Genomic DNA, 20,032 nt, shown 5'->3' with positions numbered 1-20,032 from the left:
GCCATACTGTCGATACTCTGAACAAGATATTTTCTTCTCTTTTTCGTATTAAATGTGAGATATACACGGAACCATTCGAAGAACAAATCATTGTAAATAATATGATCATCCTTGGAGGCCTTGGTTTGACAGTCCATGTATGTAATTAGATATCTAATTAAATAATATGATCATCCTTGGAGGCCTTAGATGTCTAGTCTAGTTCAAATAAAAGAGTCGAGGAAATGAGAAGAATTGTGATAGGGTCGAGTACCTATTTCCCTACGAGAACTATCGTATAGTGTTATATGTCTCCGAAACTATTGGTTCTATCTATATTTATTTCTTCGAGAATAAAGTTTCATTCCTATTTAGATTGAAACCTATTTTCCCTCAACCATCAAATTAGACGGTTGAATATCGGTATACTGTTTTAAGTTGAACCGTAGACCACTTAAAGTGGGTTAACGAAGGAAGAGGAAACCGTGCATCTCACGCTTGAAGACACAGAGCTAAGTTTGAATGTCGCTCTAGATGAAGTCGGAGAAGCAAAAGCTACCGAGACAAAAGGCGCTTGAACAGAGGAAGTCATTTTCTGAACAAACCAACGCTGCACGAAATCCGGCATCACACAGTGGTCAGGAGGAGGCAGTGAGAGCTAGCGGAAAAGAGACACTGAAGAAGTTAGAGACGACACAAGAAGAGAATGATAAGCTAAAGACTGCTACACAAGAGGCACAGAAGAAAGCAGCTGTGTCTGATGCTGCTAAGAAAGTTGACACACTTGTTGGAGATGTCATCATCTATGGATTAAACATCAACCAGATAGTCACAGGACACTGGTAAGTAAAACAATCCCATATTTACATCATGAAAACCAAAGTAACTTGTGGTTTCTAATAACATTCAACTTAACAAGACTCTCAGATTGTTGAAGAATGATACAAATCTCATATAACTTGTTTAACACGTGAAAAAAAAACACTAAACATATTCTTCTGCAGAGTTTGCAAAAGAAACAGTAAGAGAATCATCAAATCGGTGAACCTTCAGAAGAAATCAAACTCAAGATAATTGCTCTGGTCAGATCTCACACTTGTAGAAGCAGCAGCAGCAGCAGCAGGAGGAGCATAATTAACCGGTTCAATCTCAACCGGTTTAGGAATCTCAGGCGGACTAGCACACCGAACCAAAGCCCAATTCACTCCTTCAAAGAAAGCATGCTGCTTAATCTCCGTCGCTCCACGCTTATAAGCTAACCTATGCTGCGGCTCCTTCACAAGCAAACTCCTTATCAAATCCCTAGCTGCAAAGCTAACAACCGGAGACTCAGGGAACCTCAAAGGCTGACCAACCACGTTGAATAGCGTCGCTCTATTCCCGGACCCTTTAAACGGTGTTTTACCAAACAACAACTCGTAAAGAAAGATCCCAAAGGTCCACCAATCAACCGCACTTCCGTGTCCTTCCCCTTTGATGATCTCCGGAGCTAAGTACTCGTGCGTCCCCACAAACGACATGGAACGTGCGCTTGTCGGCTCTGCGACGAGCTCCGGTAAGGGAGTCACTTGGTGGTTCCCGTTGTTATCTGTTTTCGGTTTCTTGTCTTTCTTGGACTTAGATGAGAAGAACCGAGGACCGAAGCAAGATGTCGGAGCCATTGAGATGCAAGACGGCTGCTGGATGCAAGCGGGTTGTTGCGAGCAGGAAACTGAGTTCTTTGACAAGCCTTCGGATCCGAGATTGGTTGATCTGACTATGGAGAGGCTAACGGTGCATCTCAGGGAGAGATCAAAGTCTGAAAGCATAACGTGTCCATCGTCTCTTACAAGAACGTTCTCTGGTTTAAGATCACGGTAAACGATCCCCAGCATGTGTAGATACTCCATTGCAAGAAGTACCTCTGCTACATAAAACCTGACAACAGTAAACAAAAGTCAATACACATACACAAAGAGCTGTTTCTTACATAGGCTTGGGCGTTTTTACCTCAAACCAAAGTCCCTGCCTAAACCCAAACCGAAAAAAAAAAACCAAAATCCGATCCATACCGTTATACAAAAATATAAATAAATTTATGAGTTTGGTACTTTGGACCGAAATCCCAATTTGGATCCGAAAATATCCAAAATTAGTTAAATATGTTAACATAACATAATTTAGATGTTTATAGTATTCTTAAGATTTTTATAGTTTGTTTTAGTTGTTATTTTGAATACTTTTAGTTAGTTTAGATCATTTAACTATTTTCAATTAAATTTATGAATAATTTATATACTTTGTTTTTTGTCAATTTTTTAGGTTAAAAATATATATTTTTAGTTACAATCTGACCGAACCGCTAATTAATAAAACCAAATAAGACTTATGAGCATAATACCGAACACCCATGCCTATTCTTAGATGTAAAGAAAGCTTGAAACTTTGTTCTTACTTTGCTGCTTGCTCGGTGAAGCGTTTCCCTGGTTGCCTCTGTCTCAGCGTATGCAAATCACCACCAGGACAAAACTCCATAACCAAACAAGAGAACTTCTCTGTCTCGAAATGACTATACAACGTCGGAAGAAACGGGTGATCAAGACACTGAAGTATCTCTCTCTCGGTCTGAGCTCTAAGAAGCTTTTTCCTGCTAGCCAAAGCTGTCTTGTCCATAACCTTCATCGCAAAATAACACCTCGTCCCGTTCAGCTCAGCGAGATGTACAGTTCCTATGTCCCCACATCCTAACCTCTTCAAGAGCCTAAAATGGTTCAAACCCAAACCACCGTGTTTGGTTCTAACGGCTTGGATCGCTTCCCATCTGACATCGTTGGCCTTGTGTGGTTTGTTGATGCTGCTGCTAAAGCTGCTGCAAGTGCTCTCGTCGCTTATGTCACTGCTTGTGCTCGGTCTACACGTGCTACTCTTCCCGCTCTCACTCTTGTTGTTATTATTGGTTTTGCTGTCGTTACTTGGATCAGCGAATGATAGACTTGAAGATACTTGATCTGCTAAAGTGTTGACTGACATACTTTGACTGGAGTTGGTAAGTGATCCTTCAGAAGTTTTGGAGGCCATAGAGCAATTGATTCTTGATTATTAGATTGCCATAGATTCCATGAAAGAGTGTGAGCTGATTTAATCATCAAACAAAAACAATAGCATCAGTTCCAAAGCGTGTTAGAAAAAATCATGAGGAGATTGAAAAAGTCAAGAGATCAATCACTAATTTACGGATCTTACTAACAAAAAAAATTTAGCATAAAAAACTATTTCAAGCTCTCTTGGTTCTAACAAAAAAATTAAAACTTTTTTCAATGCAAAGTGGGAGTTTTTATCTCTCAAAGTTTACACAGATCTTATTAAAGTAAGAAGAGCCAAAGTAAAGGCCTTTTGGATCTAGCATGAAACAGAGAATAACACCTGGAAAAGCAAAAGTACGAAAAAAAAAACAGAGCTTAAGAGAGAGAGAGAGAGAAACTCATTAAGCTGTTACCTGAAAGTTTAGATTTTTTTGAGCGGTAAAGATCACGAGATAGCCTTCCTCAGAAAAATTAAGCAAAGGGGAGAAAGAAAACAGAAAGGAGAGAAGCAGTCACTGTTCATGTAACGCTGTAGAGAGAGGCGGAAATAAATGAACACATCTCCTTGCTTCCATGGAGATGGGGATAGATAGAAGAGAGAGAGTACCATGAAAAGAGGGAGGAGAGAGAGTCGGGTCAAAGAAAAAGTTAATTAATACTACTTTTTTTCATTTCTTGAGGTTTCAATAATTTTTTCCATGTATTTTTTTTTGTTTTCTCCAAAATGGAAGACAAAAGGTTTACATCAGGGATGCTCTCGTGTACTGTAATCGTTGGAGATTTCTAGAGACGAAATTAAAAATTACAAGTAATCTTTCCTTAAATATGATTCTGTATAATCTTAACTTTGGGAACATTTGCTAGACTTTCCATTCATTTCTATATCTTGTAAATTTATAGTTTCCAAAAAATAATTATACATTTGTAAACATTCAATGGCTATAGAATCGTATTCCTAAGCTCAATACATCATTCACGTGGTAGAATTAAAATTTAGACCCAAAATCTAATCTTGATCCTTTTTTATAGTGAAACACTCTCCCTCGAGAAGATGAACCACCTAGCTCTAGAAACCTTTATGGCCAATCTTAACTAGAAAGAAGAGGGAAACTTCTCTTGACAGAAGAAGACACATGCGTCTTACATGAGGCAAAGGAGCTGTTTTCTTTTTACCAGCTGCTCATTTTAAACTAGATCGAATGGTGGTCAAAAAAAGTTGATTCTCTCCGAAGAGTACATTCGTCTGTTTGGGTCTGATCTATATGAAAGAAAATATAGCATTTGATTTTTGCTTTTGTCGCTAGCGAGTCCGTCGACCATTCGTACTCCGAAGAATATAAATTAAACTCATATCCTCGAAGTCTTCAGGTAGTCTCTAAAGCATCTTGATCTCCGTCGCGAATGTTAGCCAATCCATCTGATTTATAGTCATGTCCACTAACTCCGAACAGTCCATCTCGAAACAGATCAAAGTTATCTTCATGTCTCTCATACACAAAATAAGCATTCTAGACAAAAAAAAACCAGATATGAAGAACTGAACTGAACCCAATCCGAAAAAGTACTACCGAATCCGAACCAAAATTAATTAAATATCCGAACATGTTCAAAATTTTGGTATCTGAAGTACCGAAACCGAATCCGACTTGAACCGAAGTATTTCGGGTACCCGACTGTAACCGAAACAGATTTATATACCTAACTATATTACTTATTTTTAGATTTAATATATGTTAAGAACATCCAAAATATATAAGATACTTTTAAATTGTCTAAAATACTTGAAAATATACATAAACTAGGTGATTTTTCCGTGCTCATGCACGGGTATAAATATTTCTAAAGTAAATATATTATATAATTGATTGCTACTTACTTTTAATTTTAAATCAATTTATAAATTATATGCATCATTTATATTAATTATATTATATTACTTTAACTATACATATAATTTTATATATGTTATATCTAATCGGTTTTGTTATTTTTCAGTCGATTTAGTTAATTTTTTTCTTTTATCATGTCGCTTTAGTTATCTTATCATTTGGGTAAATTAGATTGCATATATGAATTCAACTGTAATATTTTTATTCTATATATTAAAATTTTGATTAATTTTTTATTTGCATTTAGGTGGTTGTTGTCTCATATATGTAAATATATTTTATGAAAATTATGTATAACTTAAGATATATTGTGCTTAGAATGAAATAAATAAAATAAACTAACGTGTCTGATTCCAAATTACATATATTTAATATAACGAAACGATAATATTCTGAAGTCTCATGCATATATATAAATTTTACAAAAGAACTAAATTATAACAGCTGGTTAATATTTTTATTTTCGTTTTTAATATGTTTTGAGTTGTCCTATAATTTATATTTATAAAATAAATTACTATTCTTATAGAATTATATATTCTTATCGTATTTAAATCTATGATTTTAGATATAAGTTGGAGGGGTTTTTGCCAAAACTAACCCACAACTTGATTTTAACCCCAAACCTATATCCAAACTTGAATCAAATGCAAAACTAACCTAAAAGTCTAGTGAAATTATAGCTCAGCCCCTTGTGACCAAACAAAAAAACAGAAGCCATTTTTACGAATATAGCCCTAGTAAATCATCTAAGTCGTCTGAGATATTGGAAGTCGTCTGGACGACTGAAGTGTAAGTCGTCTGGTACCGGTTTATTTTAAAAATAATTTATAAATCTTGTAAAAAAATATTTTGATGCGTGAAAAATAAAAATCAAATAATTATAAACAGTTTTAAGTGATATAAATTAAGATATGATAAAATTGATTTGTTTTGAAGATAGATGAGTGGAAGTAGTGAATCATGAAATACTTTGGTTTAGGAGTTTGGCAAACATATGTGGTAGTATTGTATGTATTGTTAGGGTTAGATTTTGGAAAACTAAAATGTTTTTTTCAAAAATTAGTTTTCACCTATATGTGTTTATTTATGTGTATAGTAAACACTTTTCAAGTTTGATTTGATTTTATGAAGTCTTTAATTAGATAATTAAGTTTAGGGGTTATGTTTAGAGTGTGGACGACTTATATTTCAGTCGTCTGTTGAATAATTTACTTGGACGACGTATATTTCAGTCGTCCACATCGTACCGAACCTTTAATTTTACCAATGTACATTTTAACCTAACCGGATCATTTTACTCGGACGACTTACATTTCAGTCATCTGGTGAAGAAATTAAAACAGACGACTTACATGTAAGTCGTCCAAATATTCCCACCTAAAATTTTTTTAAAAAATTATTTTCCCGCTTAAATAATTTAAACCAGACGACTTACTTGTAAGTCGTCTGGAAAGTCTTCTATTTTAGTTTCCCGCTAAAAATATTTAATTTACCGCTAAAAATATTAAACTCTTCTGGACGACTTACATGTAAGTCGTCTGTTTTAATTTCTTCACCAGACGACTGAAATGTAAGTCGTCCAGGAAGTCGTCTGAGTCAAAAATATTTAACCTAATTGGATTTTTTTGTCTCCCTATATAAAGAAAAATTTACACATTCTCTCTCCTCCTCTCAAATGGCTGCAACAAAAATGTAATGTTCATCATTCTAAAACTCTTCAACCTCTCTCTAATCTCTTTGACTTGAAAACACCAAACTTTATATGAATTTTTCAGTTTTATCTCATGTATTTCTTACTAATCTATCTCTTTTGCAGGTTTTTAATCAAATGGTACTCATCTTCCACTAATTTAAAGGTAAATCTATTAATTTTAGATATGTGTTTTTGTGTGTTCTATAAATATAGATTTATCTAATCTTCCACTCATTTTCTCTATTTTTAAGTCATTTGAACGTTTTTGGATATGCAGGTTTTTCAGATCTGGATTTGATATGCAGGTTTTTCAGATCTGGAAGACTTCTTGGACGACTTACCTGTTAGTCGTCTGGAAGTCGTTTGGAAGTCGTCTGGACTTCCAGGAAGTCGTCTGGACTTCCAGGAAGTCGTCTGGACTTCCAGGAAGTCTTCTGACGAAGTCTCCCTTTCATAATAGATCTGAGCGTTTTGGTAAGTTCTTATGTCTGATTTTTCTTCATTTGGTAACTTCTTGTTGTATAAAGTTCTTACTTTTTTCCCAAACTAAAACTCTCCAAACTCACTCTAATCTCTTTGACTTGAAAACACCAAACTTTATATGAATTTTCCAGTTTTGTCTCATGTCTTTCTTAGTAATCTATCTTTTTTGCAGGTTTTTAATTAGATGGTACTCATATTTCACTAATTTAAAGGTAGATCTATTATTTTTAGATATGTATTTTTGTGTGTTCTGTAAAGGTAGATTTATCTAATCTTTCACTCATTTTTTTTTGTTTTTAAGCCATTTGAACGTTTTTGGATATGCAGGTTTTTCAGATCTGGATTTAATATGCAGGTTTTTCAGATCTGGAAGACTTCTGGGACGACTTACCTGTTAGTCGTCTGGAAGTCGTCCGGAAGTCGTCTGGAAGTCGTCTGGAAGTCGTCTGGACTTCTTGGAAGTCTTCAGACAAAGTCGTTTGGACTTCCTGTAAAGTCATCTGGACTTCCTGTAAAGTCGTCTGGAAGTCGTCTGAACTTCCTAAAAGTCTTCTGAACTTCCTGGAAGTCGTCTGGACTTCTTAGAAGTCGTCTGGACTTCTTAAAAGTCGTGTGGTCTTGTCTACTCAAGTGGAATCCAAGTTTGTCTTTGTAGAGGAATGATCTATAATAGTTTTGTTTGTGGTCTGTTTTGTGAATTGCATGTCTACTCTTTTAGTTGTGAATTTTTTGTAAAATCAGTAATAATGTTTTCTAAGATGTATTAAATGTGCTAACAATGTGTTTACACATTTACAAATCAATGAAATAATAGACTTCAGTAGCCTTTTTCTTATCTTTGGATCTCTCATATGCAATAATAAACTCCAATGGCCTTTTTCTCATCTTAATAATCAAGAATGTTGGTAGCTTTATATTGATACAACATTTTAAGAAGCATTTTAACCCTTCTTCCAACTCATAACAATAGTCATCATTATTGTCTATGACAATAATACTTAAGAGATGGAAACAAACAATAGTAACTAGTCAAAGCATATCATATTTTATTATAAGTTTGCGTTGAAAAACTTAGTCAAATTTAGTAAAAGGGAGAGAACATATTTTGTAAATATGAGTTTTACATATCTTGAAGTTACTTATCACTCTTAAAAATACAAGTTATTCAAAAACTAACGTAGAAGACTTAAAAACTAGCGGAGAAGACGCGGACGACTTCAATCTAAGTTGTCCAGACGACTAAACTATACGTCATCTGGTCAACGCAGAGGTTATTTTTGCAATTGACTTTGAAATCTGTTATTTCGGACGACTGAAAAATAAGTCGTCTACTATTGTTTGGCTAAAAAAAACTCCAAAAAAGCTAACGACTTACATTTCAGTCGTCATAGGTTAGTTTTGCATTTGACTGGATTATTTCAGAAGTTTGACTTTTCTGGACGACTTACATTTCAGTCGTCTAGTGAAAATTAAAATAATAATATTTTTTAAAAAGTAGACGACTTACAGTTAAGTCGTCATAGGTTAGTTTTGCAATTGAAAAAAAAACTTCAAGATTTAATTATATACAGACGACTTATAATTCAGTCGTCCACGAGACGACTGAAATGTAAGTCGTCCAGGATTTACGAGGTTTGACCAGAATCTCGAAAAAATATCCTGGACGACTTACAAGTAAGTCGTCTCGTGGACGACTGAATTATAAGTCGTCTGTGTATAATTAAATTTTGAAGTTTTTTTTTCAATTGCAAAACTAACCTGTGACGACTTAACTGTAAGTCGTCTACTTTTTAAAAAAATATTATTATTTTAATTTTCGCCAGACGACTGAAATGTAAGTCGTCTGGGGAAGTCAAACTTCTGAAATTATTCAGCCAAATGCAAAACTAACCTATGACGACTGAAATGTAAGTCGTCTAGGTTCTTTGGAAATTTTTTTGAAACCAAACAAAAACAGACGACTTAACTTTCAGTCGTCTCAGGTTACATATTTCAAAGTCAATTGCAAAAATAACCTCTGCGTTGACCAGACGGCTTCCAGGTAAGTTGTCTACAGCCAGACGACTTCCCAAGTAAGTCGTCTGACGAACAGATCTGGAAAAAAACTCGATGTCATACCTTAAATTGGTGAGATAAGTTCCTTAGCATACATAAGGCTTCTCCAAGCACACAGAATCACAAACGAAAGTAACCCACCCAGAATCGTTAGCTTCTATGACTCTATGAACCATAAAAAATTTAGAATCAAAATCTTGGGTTTTTTTAGCTCATTGTGGAGAGAAAGTGAGAGATATGTTGTGTTTAGTTCACAAGAATGGAAAAAGAAGAAGGGTAAATCGATTTTGGGAGCATTAAGAGCTTCAAATTGGTTGTTCATGGTGGTTGTGGTATTGATGACAATGGCAATCTTGTAATTACTTGAAGATGATGAGGGTGAGAGAGTAAAAATGTCGTTTTCGAAAAAAAAAAAAAAATTGATGGCATTTTCGTAAATTATATGAACTTGTGGGGTGAATAGGGCAAAACCAATTTTCAAAAAAAAAAGGGGTTAGTTTTGTGTTTGACTTTAAGTTATAGGTCAATTCTGCAAAAAGCCCTAAGTTGGATTAGTCGAATTATTCATGTTGTGAGTATATTGAGTTATATATTCTTTCAAATTCAAAATGAAATATAATTATGTTTTATTATAATTAAGTCAAATGTGCACCTATTTTTATAATATTTATCAAATTATAGGTTGATGTTTTCTAAAAAAAGTATTTGAAAATAAAGCGGTGATCAATAGGATGTTGCATGCGTAAGTAGCTGATACATTTTTAAAAGCCCATGAACACATATCAATATTTACAATAATTAAAATATTTTAAAAATTCTAAATAACATAAAAACATATATTTATGGTTCTATTAAGTTCCACAAACATAAAAACATAAAATTTAAAAGGGAAATTACCACAAATATCACATTCATAGTACCACTTTTCATGTTTACACTAACCATTTTTACCCTTACTTTTAATGAAAGGTAAAATACAATTATACCCTTAGGGTTAACTAATCTAGACTTAGGGTTTAGAGTTGACGGGTGGGGTATGGTTTTTGGAATGTGAAATTTATGATTCTAATAAATATATAAATAAATACTTAAAAATATATAATTTTTTTTTAAAAAAAATAGTTTCCAACATAATTTTCGTTTTTCAAAAATAAATTTGAAAAAAAAAGTTTGAATTTGAAAAAGTATAATTCGAAAACATAAAAAAACAATTTTTTTTATTTTTTTATTATTATTATTTATTTATTTTATTATTTTATTATTTTTTTTTCTTTATTTTTTTTCTTTTTTCTTTTTATTTTTATTTTTTTATTTAAATAATGATTTATTATATATATATAAATAACAAGGGCATAAGAGTCTTTTGCCACTTAATGAATAAGATATTTTTGAAAATGTCTCATTTGTAGTGGTAAAAATGAAAAGTGTTACCATAAAAGTGGCAAACATGTAATTTCCCTTTTATAAAATATTTTTAGACAACTAAACATATATGAGTTTATGTTACTTAATTATTTTATGTAATCATCTAAGAAAATATATAGATATATAAAAATATTTTTTATTACTTTGAAGTTTTTTGTATTGTTTAAATTATGTTTAAAAAGAAATAATGTTTTTGTTTCTAATATCAAGATTATATGTGTAAATTGTTTTTAATGAAATCATATTATATAGAAATTTATAATTTTCATTTAAAAAAAATAGATTTAAAGAAAGTAATTTATTACTTCAAAATTATATTTTGTGTTATTTAAAAATATTATTTAAATGTAATATTACTTTTTGTGAACTTTCACTTTTTTATGAAATCATATTATATATACATATATTTTCGTTTTTTCAATTCCGTTTTTTTAACTCTATAAAAAATTTCCTTTTTTATTATATGTGTATATATTTTGGAATTTTTTAAAAGGAAAATAAATAAAATGATAAATAATTGTATTTTAAATGTAAATTAATTCATTAGGGGTATCAGTATAATCAACCATCGTAAAAGTTAACGTGAGAGCGACACATAGGTAACTGACATCTCTAATAATATTATAGAGATAGTCAAAAGAAAATGTCTAGAATAGCTAAAATATATTCAAAATATCAAAATACTTGAAATATCTATGGATTTTCTATCCAAACATTCAAATCAAATCAATTTATATGCTAATTTTAGGTATTTTGGCATATATTATACAAATTTATATGTAATATAATTTTTTGACTTTATAGATTTTGAAAAATTTTAAGCATATAATGAATACTAAATTTTAAAAATAATTTAAATGGGTTATCCAAACCCGAACCAAATCCGTACCGAAATTTAAAAATATCCGAATAGAGTTGAAATCTTTAAACCCGAAAACGTAAAACCCGAATAGATCTAAACTGGACCTGAACGTCCATCCCTAACTTTTAAGTATGCAAAGCTGAGAGATACCGTGATAACTATTTATAAACCAAAAATATGTAACACCTAGTTTACAAAATAATGCACATTAATTTTTGTATTTGGGAAATACAGTTTTGGGTTAGTATTACAAAAATAGAAAAATAACAAAAAAGAAACAAGTAAAAAGAAATAGTAAATTGTTAAGCCAAAAAAAATCACGTTAACCAAAAGAAAAATTACACAGAAATGTTAATTTTAGTATATTTGTTTTCAAATATGATGATGTGTGTGGATCCGAATGTTTAACATTTAGAGAGAGAGAGAAGGATCCAGAAACTGGAAATAAGAGAAGGATCGAGAGTTGTTAAAAAAAAAAAAAAAAAGAAGAGAAGGATCGAGAAACACACTCTTATTCTTACGAGTATATATACATAAGTTGCTCTTCTTCATTACTTAGCAAAGCAAAGCAAAACAAAACAATGGCAGACGCAGAGACATTCGCATTCCAGGCGGAGATCAACCAATTGCTCTCGCTCATCATCAACACGTTTTACAGCAACAAGGAGATCTTCCTCCGTGAACTCATCAGCAACTCCTCCGATGTACGTCTATCTCTAGATTAGTAACGCGTTACTCTTCTTTCTTTATCGATTAATGGATTAGTTCAATTGCTTGTATACGTGTCAATTGTTGATTGTGTTGATGAACAGGCGTTGGACAAGATTAGGTTCGAGTCGTTGACGGACAAGAGCAAGCTCGATGGTCAGCCTGAGCTCTTCATCCACATCATCCCCGACAAGACCAACAACACCTTGACCATCGTCGACAGTGGAATCGGTATGACCAAGGCTGATCTGGTCAACAACCTCGGGACCATTGCTAGGTCCGGCACCAAGGAGTTCATGGAGGCCTTGGCTGCTGGTGCTGACGTCAGCATGATTGGTCAGTTTGGTGTTGGTTTCTACTCTGCTTACTTGGTTGCCGACAAGGTTGTTGTCACCACCAAGCACAACGATGATGAGCAGTACGTGTGGGAGTCCCAGGCTGGTGGTTCTTTCACTGTCACCAGAGATACCTCCGGGGAGAGTCTTGGCAGGGGTACGAAGATGACGCTTCATCTCAAGGAGGATCAGTTGGAGTATCTCGAGGAGCGGAGGCTTAAGGATTTGGTCAAGAAGCACTCTGAGTTTATCAGCTACCCTATCTCCTTGTGGGTTGAGAAGACTGTTGAGAAGGAGATTTCTGATGATGAGGATGAGGATGAGAAGAAGGATGAGGAAGGCAATGTGGAGGAAGTAGATGAGGAGAAAGAGAAGAAGAAGAAGAAGAAGATTAAAGAGGTTTCTCACGAGTGGGAGTTGGTGAACAAGCAGAAGCCTATTTGGATGAGGAAGCCTGAGGAGATCACCAAGGAGGAGTACGCTGCTTTCTACAAGAGTCTCAGCAACGACTGGGAAGAGCATTTGGCTGTCAAGCACTTCTCTGTCGAAGGACAGCTCGAGTTCAAAGCTCTTCTCTTTGTTCCGAAGAGGGCTCCTTTTGATCTCTTTGACACTAAGAAGAAGCCTAACAACATCAAGCTCTACGTCCGTCGTGTCTTCATCATGGACAACTGTGAGGACATCATTCCCGAGTGGCTAGGCTTTGTTAAAGGTATTGTTGATTCCGAGGATCTTCCTCTCAACATCTCGAGAGAGACATTGCAGCAGAACAAGATCCTCAAGGTCATCCGCAAGAACCTCGTGAAGAAGTGCCTTGAGCTCTTCTTTGAGATTGCTGAGAACAACGAGGACTACAACAAGTTCTACGAAGCTTTCTCCAAGAATCTGAAGCTCGGTATCCATGAGGACTCTCAGAACAGGACCAAGATTGCTGAGTTGCTCCGTTACCACTCCACCAAGAGCGGCGATGAGCTGACGAGTCTCAAGGACTACGTGACTAGGATGAAGGAGGGTCAGAACGATATCTTCTACATCACAGGTGAGAGCAAGAAGGCTGTTGAGAACTCTCCATTCCTTGAGAAGCTCAAGAAGAAGGGGTATGAAGTTCTGTACATGGTTGACGCGATCGACGAGTATGCTATTGGACAGCTCAAGGAGTTTGAAGGGAAGAAACTTGTATCTGCAACCAAGGAAGGTTTGAAACTTGACGAGTCTGAGGACGAGAAGAAGAAAAAGGAAGAGCTAAAGGAGAAGTTTGAAGGACTGTGCAAAGTGATCAAGGACATTTTGGGAGACAAAGTGGAGAAGGTTATCGTCTCCGACCGTGTTGTTGACTCACCCTGCTGTCTTGTGACTGGCGAATACGGCTGGACAGCAAACATGGAGAGGATCATGAAAGCGCAGGCTTTGAGAGATAGCAGCATGGCGGGCTACATGTCGAGCAAGAAGACGATGGAGATTAATCCAGAGAATGCGATCATGGAGGAGCTGAGGAAGAGAGCCGAAGCTGATAAGAACGACAAGTCTGTCAAGGATCTCGTTCTGCTCCTCTTTGAAACTGCCCTTCTCACCTCTGGTTTCAGCTTGGACGAGCCCAACACTTTCGGGAACAGGATCCACAGGATGTTGAAGCTTGGACTGAGCATTGATGAAGATGATGCTGTTGAAGGTGATGCAGAGATGCCTCCGCTTGAAGATGACGCTGATGCCGAAGGTAGCAAGATGGAAGAAGTTGATTAAAAAGTTGAATAAGGGTTTGTGGTTAACAATGGTTTTTTCTTGAGTTTTCTGTTTGTTTTTATCGTTTGGAACTAGTAAGTGGTGTTATGTTATGCTGTTTTGCTTCAAGTTGAATAACGGTTGCAGACTTGCAGTTAATAAAGGGTTTTTTCTTGACTTTTCTGTTTGTTTTTATCGTTTGGAACTATTATATTAGCGGTTTCTAAGAACCAAGTGGTGTTATGTTATGCTGTTTTGCTTCAAGTAAGAAACTTTACTTCTGCCAACTCGACTGGTTATTGCAGGGGCCTACTAGTATCCTGATTTTGATTATGCTTTTGCTGGTTTGAAGTGATGATAGGTGCTAGTACGAACCGTTCTTATTAATTTAGCAGTTCCGGAGTGTTTGAACTGTTGTTACACTCCACTTTGCTTAGACAAGTAGCAGTCGTTTGATTCAGAACGAGAAAGTTGTATACCTTAATGTTTGGGTCAATGAAGAGTTATTTTTGATTGTTCAAACTTTCTTTCTATTATGTTCTTGGTACTTGGGATTGATTGTGTTCCATGTTGTTTCTGAAACCATTGTCAACAGAAATAAATCGAAATAAAGAAGCGATTTATGCAGAGGCGTTATTGGATGATTGTTTCGCGCTATGTAACTTTATTTTTGATGGTGGTTGGTTCTGTTTTGATTCTGTTTTAGTGTCAGTGTTTATCTCTATTGAGCTTAAACTCCAGGTCTCTAATTTCTCTGTTAATCCATGATCTTTTGAATCTGTTATTAATGTCTTGAGGTATGGTGTCATGTGGTCAAGTATTAGTTGTCAACTTGTCATCCTCTCCTCATCTTCCTTTCCGCAAACTACAGATCGAATATTACTACAGAAGGTTGGAGGATGTCAACATCACTTCTGAAAAGTCTCTATCATCGTTTCTAAGCAAACCCCTTAACCTGGTAGGGGGTCAATAAACTTGAAAACTCGACATATCATATATCAAGATGCACAAGTTGTATCAACAGCTATAAATTTGCTCTACAACCGTTTTAGCCAATCCTACATTGGCCCTCCTCACGAAACCGTTTAACGCTAGGCTTGGTTTTTATTTCCGGTTAATTAATAGTCAAGCTGAATGTCTCCACTAGCGATTTGGCTCAACTCAACTTCACTCTAAAAGACATTTTTGAAACAAAACTTTTGGGCAGATAAGACTGTCACTCTTTGGTTTTCATAATTTAATGTTACACAAAATAGTTCGTGAATGAATAAAAAAGAAACCAAGCATCGGCACCTCCTTTGACCTCCCCATGAGCATAGATGATAGTGTTTGATGCATTACTGCTGAATCATTGCTTCCCCTTCGAGTTCTCCCTCATGGCTCTTCGTTTCTCTTCCCTGCAAATGCGGTTTATTCAAAAAATGTCAAGCAAGAAATGGAAGACTGCCAAAAAGCGTTTTATTCTTTCAGTAGATGTATTTTCATAAGAGGTGAGAAATCCTTTTTTTACCTAGCTTGAGCAATTTCCTTCTTCCAATCAGATCTCTTCTTCTTTGGCTTCCTCTCAACATTTTTAGATTTTGACTTTCCATCTTTTTTGCCTTTCTTCTTTTCCTTTGATTTTGCAAGTCTCTCCTTGTTTTCCTTGGGTTGCTTACTGGGAACAGAAAGCTTCTCCATCTCTTCCATCGCCTCAGCTTCTTCATCATCATCACTAGACACATCAGCTTGTTCTACAGTTTCTACCGCCTCATCATCATCCTCTGACGATTGTTTCATGTTGCTCATTTTCTTCAGCTATATAAAAAAAAAAAAGACAAGCGCATAACATCAATATATGTTGGTTATCTATCTCTTTATATCAACTATTAGGGTAATGAAAAGGCTGAGATCATTTACAGAGTTAAAAGTGAGAGTACCTTTGCCACAAAGAATCCGTCCATGTTGTGTACATGAGGATAAAAACGTTTAGTCTGCTTTAAAGATGGATGAAACCGGTGCTCTCTAAATCTTCTATATCTGAATAAGACAAAAAGACAAATATTCCGAGACGTTAGACGTCGAATACTTATCTGTGCATTACATATCTCTACAGATAGAATCTGTGCATTACCCGTCTTGGCCAAAGTCGAGTCCAGTTTTAACAAGTTGAACATTCCTCTTTTTCAGGGCATAGTCAATTACGGCTTCGTTCTGCGCAATTATTTTTCATACAAAAGAAAGAAATAAAAAGATTAGGATACAACCAAAACAGATGAGGGAGGCGAAAAGTGTGAATTAACCAACCTCAGCAACCATAAGTGAACATGTTGAGTAAACAATATATCCACCAGTTTTGGATGTGGCATCCACCAAATCAATAGCAGCTAGTAAAAGTTGCTGCATGATTTAAAAAAGGGGGTTAAACTGGCATTTATCTGAGGATATAAAGTTCGCTTGTTCAGACAAATTTGACATTTTCTAAGAAGGTACGACCATACCTTTTGCAAGTGAGCAAATCTCTTTATATCCTCTAGAGATTTCGAAGTTTTAACTGATTCATCTTTCGAAATGACCTGTAGTGGTAGCAGAGAACATTTAGTTATAAAGATCTAAAGCTTAAATATGGATTAAGATGGTAGTTTCTTACCCCAGTCCCACTGCAAGGTGCATCCAACAATACTCTGTCAACCGATCTCTCACCTAACACCTTGGGTAGCTGAAACCAAAGTGAATAAACAAGTCTTATAATTCCAGACATGCCAGTAAATAGATGTTATGGATTTTGTGAAGAGGTATCACAAATTAAACAATCTCGACTTTCTATGAAGTTAAAGAAATAATGGAATGCTCAAGAAGCTAACCTCTCTTCCATCATAGTTACAAACTATGGTATTTGTGACCCCCATGCGATGCAGATTGGCAGTTAGCGACTTGAGCCTAGGTACTTTCATCTCGTTCGCAAATATCAAACCTGATTATAGCATCATAACAAACTTAATTAAACCAAAATAATCATTATAAACATTAAGACAATCAACTTGAATATGGGGATAAGAAGCACAATAACTCAATGAAGGCATACCAGTATTTTTCATTAGAGCAGCAACGTAAGTTGTTTTACCACCAGGAGCAGCACTGCATCGGGTAAAAATCTTGTTATAAAGTAATGCATAACGAACAGTCAGACACTCAATTTGATAGTTTATTTCAAAGCAACCAGCTGAAAGTTACATCATAAAGTATGACACGTTCACACAACACAGGCGAGAATAAAGCATAGCTGCGTCTACAATTTAACAGATGATGCCATGATGGTAACTTACGCTACGTCCACAATCCGCTCGTTCTCTTTAGGGGCAAGGGCCATCACTGGCAAAAACGAACTAGCACCTTGAAGCTGCAGATTTACCACATACAAGACTTAAGCAAACAAATTGCATCAACCATTAATGGTGAACAGACGGGTCAGAATATCACTAACCATGTAGTAACCAGCCAAATATTCAGGAGTGGCACCGATAGGCACTTGTGAATCATAAACAACAAGTCCCACCTACAATACTTATGACATGTTAACTACAGGAATATTATGACTAACAATATAAGAAAACAAAATACTTACTTTTGACCACTTGCTTAATGGGTCTAGATTGACTCCTCTGTTCAGAAGCACATCAGCAAGATCCCGTCTTCGAGTCTAAAACAAAAACAAACATCACGATTAAGTTGCAGAACTCAAAAGACACATGCTATAACCCAGAAAAAAAAACACAACAAAGTTCACCTTAAGTGTGTTTGTCCGGATAGATGTAGGCCTTTGCTTTTCAAAGGCTTGAATGATTTCCATAAGTTCAACAGGAGGAAACAGCTGCAAGAGAAATCCATAAGAAAAGAGCATTGGCAACTTCAAAATCAAACTTCAACTATTAGAAAAGAGAGTAAACCTCAAACAAAGCGCCAATAAGGAAACTGTTATAGCCATAATAAGAAGCAAGATCAGATTTGAGCTGTTCAACGCATTCTTTCCTGCTGGCTCCATTTGGCCTCAAGACGTTAAAATTCGACAGAGCTCTAACAACTGAAACATTACGAAATGAATATTATACAGACATTCAACAGTAATAAAGAATCAAACTTTGAGAACGTTACTGACTCTCTTTGATTCTACTCTGCAGCAGAGGAAGATCTGGTGGTCCACGAGCTTCTTCTTCAAGCTCCTGGAGAATAACAAACACATCAGTTAAGTCTTGCATCATAAAGCCAATAGGAACCAAGAATCAATCGTACCTCTTGAGTTGGTAGGCGAAATGTCTCATGTTCCTCAGGTCCATCTTCCTTGTTGAAATCGAGAAGCTCAGCATCAGCATCTTCCTCCTCCTTCGCTTTCGCTCTGTCAATAGCTTCAGATTCCTTCTGAATATCGTCTTCATCCGAGTCGGAATCAGAGCTCAAAGCCTCATCAGAATCCGAACGTTCCTCCTCTTCGTCGTCGTCGCTACCGTCGAGGAAGTTATCATTTAAGAGCTCTTCACCGTCGTCGTCAGAGAAAAAGCCGTTAGAGCCTTTCTCTCCATCATCGGATTCATCTATCTCTTCTGATTCTACATCGGAAACCTCTTCGTCGTCATCTTCCTCCTCCACAACAATAACATCCTTCTTCTGCTTCTTCAATGGAGGTTTCTTCTGAGACTTGGCTCCCTTCTTCGATGTCAGAGTCTGTGGTTTCTCCGCCTTCGATAGCGGAGGCGTCTGAGCTTTCGAGAGGTTCTTCACCGGCGGGGTTTGAGGTTTCGGCGCCTTCTTGCTGCTGCGAGTGAGAACCATTGCAACGGTTTGAATTAGGGTTTTTCTCGCGGCTACTACCCAAGGTTTAACACACTACTAGTAGAAAGGCATCTGCTTAGTGTTTGTGGAGTGTAGTGTATTATATTAATGGGCTTTGATCCATATATTATTAGGCCCATTTTAATAGACTTTTCTCTCTATGCAAATCAGACACAAACCACTTGACTACCATGCATGATAACGTCTATGTGATGTCATCACCCATTCATTAGCTTATCCACCACAATTTCTCAAGTGAAATTAAGTTTTTTTTTCGTTGAACCTAATTATAATCACTTGTGTTGTGACGTACTTGGGAAAGAACAGATGCAGAAACAAAGATGAATAAAAGCAATGTAACTACGACATAGATATTTAACGTGGTTCACCCCTAGGATTACGTCCACGGGCAGAAAGATCTTATTATTAGAGGCGATATTGAGCTTACAAAGTGCGAGTTTAAGATTACTTCGAATACAAAATATATATAGTAGCATCTCACATCTAAAACTCTAGACTATATGGATTCATGGCCTAAGCCCACGATCAGATGTAACATCCATAATAACTTGATGCAACGCTTTGCTGCAACCGAGTCGGTACGATGCACGTAATGTAACATCCATCGCCTAGACGTAACATCCAGATTTTTATCTTGCGATTGTTTAATTAATTAACTAAGTTCGTAAATTATATGACTGGTTCTTCACATTTTCATCCCTATAAAAAAAATTCAAACTAGTGTTGATATATCAAATACATTCATAAAATCCTCTTATATACAACAACAAATTCAGATAATGTTTAAAATAAACATAGAGAGTCAGAGAAAACAGAATCCTCTAAAATTTGTTGTATGTCTTTGATTGCGATGGCTCAGTGGAAAAGTGAGAAAAAAAACAAAAGAAGCATTAGATCAACTAGAACCACGAATTTAAAGTGAGTCGTTTGTATCTTGTTGGTACATGCGAGCTTTTGGACTTGCAAAACCAAAAACAAAACAAACAACAAAA

The 20,032-nt window shown here is 35.6% G+C and overlaps 3 protein-coding genes across 3 annotated transcripts; 1 reads left to right on the top strand and 2 right to left on the bottom strand.

Moving 5' to 3' along the window:
* Positions 1–822: 822 nt before the first annotated feature.
* On the bottom strand, positions 823–3,811 carry LOC106380875 (serine/threonine-protein kinase D6PK-like). Its single transcript, XM_013820717.3, has 3 exons — positions 3,455–3,811; positions 2,414–3,091; positions 823–1,896 (listed from the first exon to the last, which is right to left on the bottom strand). Exons 2-3 carry the CDS (start codon positions 3,034–3,036, stop codon positions 1,029–1,031), a joined length of 1,491 nt encoding a protein of 496 aa, XP_013676171.2. The 5' UTR covers positions 3,037–3,091; positions 3,455–3,811; the 3' UTR covers positions 823–1,028.
* An 8,037-nt stretch (positions 3,812–11,848) lies between these two features.
* LOC106380873 (heat shock protein 90-2-like) lies at positions 11,849–14,392 on the top strand. The gene is made up of 2 exons (XM_013820716.3): positions 11,849–12,155; positions 12,264–14,392. Exons 1-2 carry the CDS (start codon positions 12,033–12,035, stop codon positions 14,232–14,234), a joined length of 2,094 nt encoding a protein of 697 aa, XP_013676170.2. The 5' UTR covers positions 11,849–12,032; the 3' UTR covers positions 14,235–14,392.
* A 1,003-nt stretch (positions 14,393–15,395) lies between these two features.
* Positions 15,396–19,091, bottom strand: LOC106380872 (25S rRNA (cytosine-C(5))-methyltransferase NOP2A). Its single transcript, XM_013820715.3, has 16 exons — positions 18,483–19,091; positions 18,349–18,412; positions 18,140–18,273; positions 17,980–18,063; positions 17,818–17,892; positions 17,677–17,748; positions 17,519–17,592; positions 17,278–17,330; positions 17,057–17,166; positions 16,843–16,911; positions 16,694–16,768; positions 16,500–16,592; positions 16,327–16,406; positions 16,133–16,232; positions 15,724–16,010; positions 15,396–15,610 (listed from the first exon to the last, which is right to left on the bottom strand). Exons 1-16 carry the CDS (start codon positions 19,017–19,019, stop codon positions 15,562–15,564), a joined length of 1,956 nt encoding a protein of 651 aa, XP_013676169.1. The 5' UTR covers positions 19,020–19,091; the 3' UTR covers positions 15,396–15,561.
* Positions 19,092–20,032: the final 941 nt, after the last annotated feature.

The sequence above is a fragment of the Brassica napus genome, chromosome C2 (assembly GCF_020379485.1).
Source record: "Brassica napus cultivar Da-Ae chromosome C2, Da-Ae, whole genome shotgun sequence".
Classification (NCBI taxonomy): Eukaryota; Viridiplantae; Streptophyta; class Magnoliopsida; order Brassicales; family Brassicaceae; genus Brassica; species Brassica napus.
Note: the sequence above shows the minus strand (reverse complement) of the source record. Positions and strands in the feature narration are given on the sequence as shown.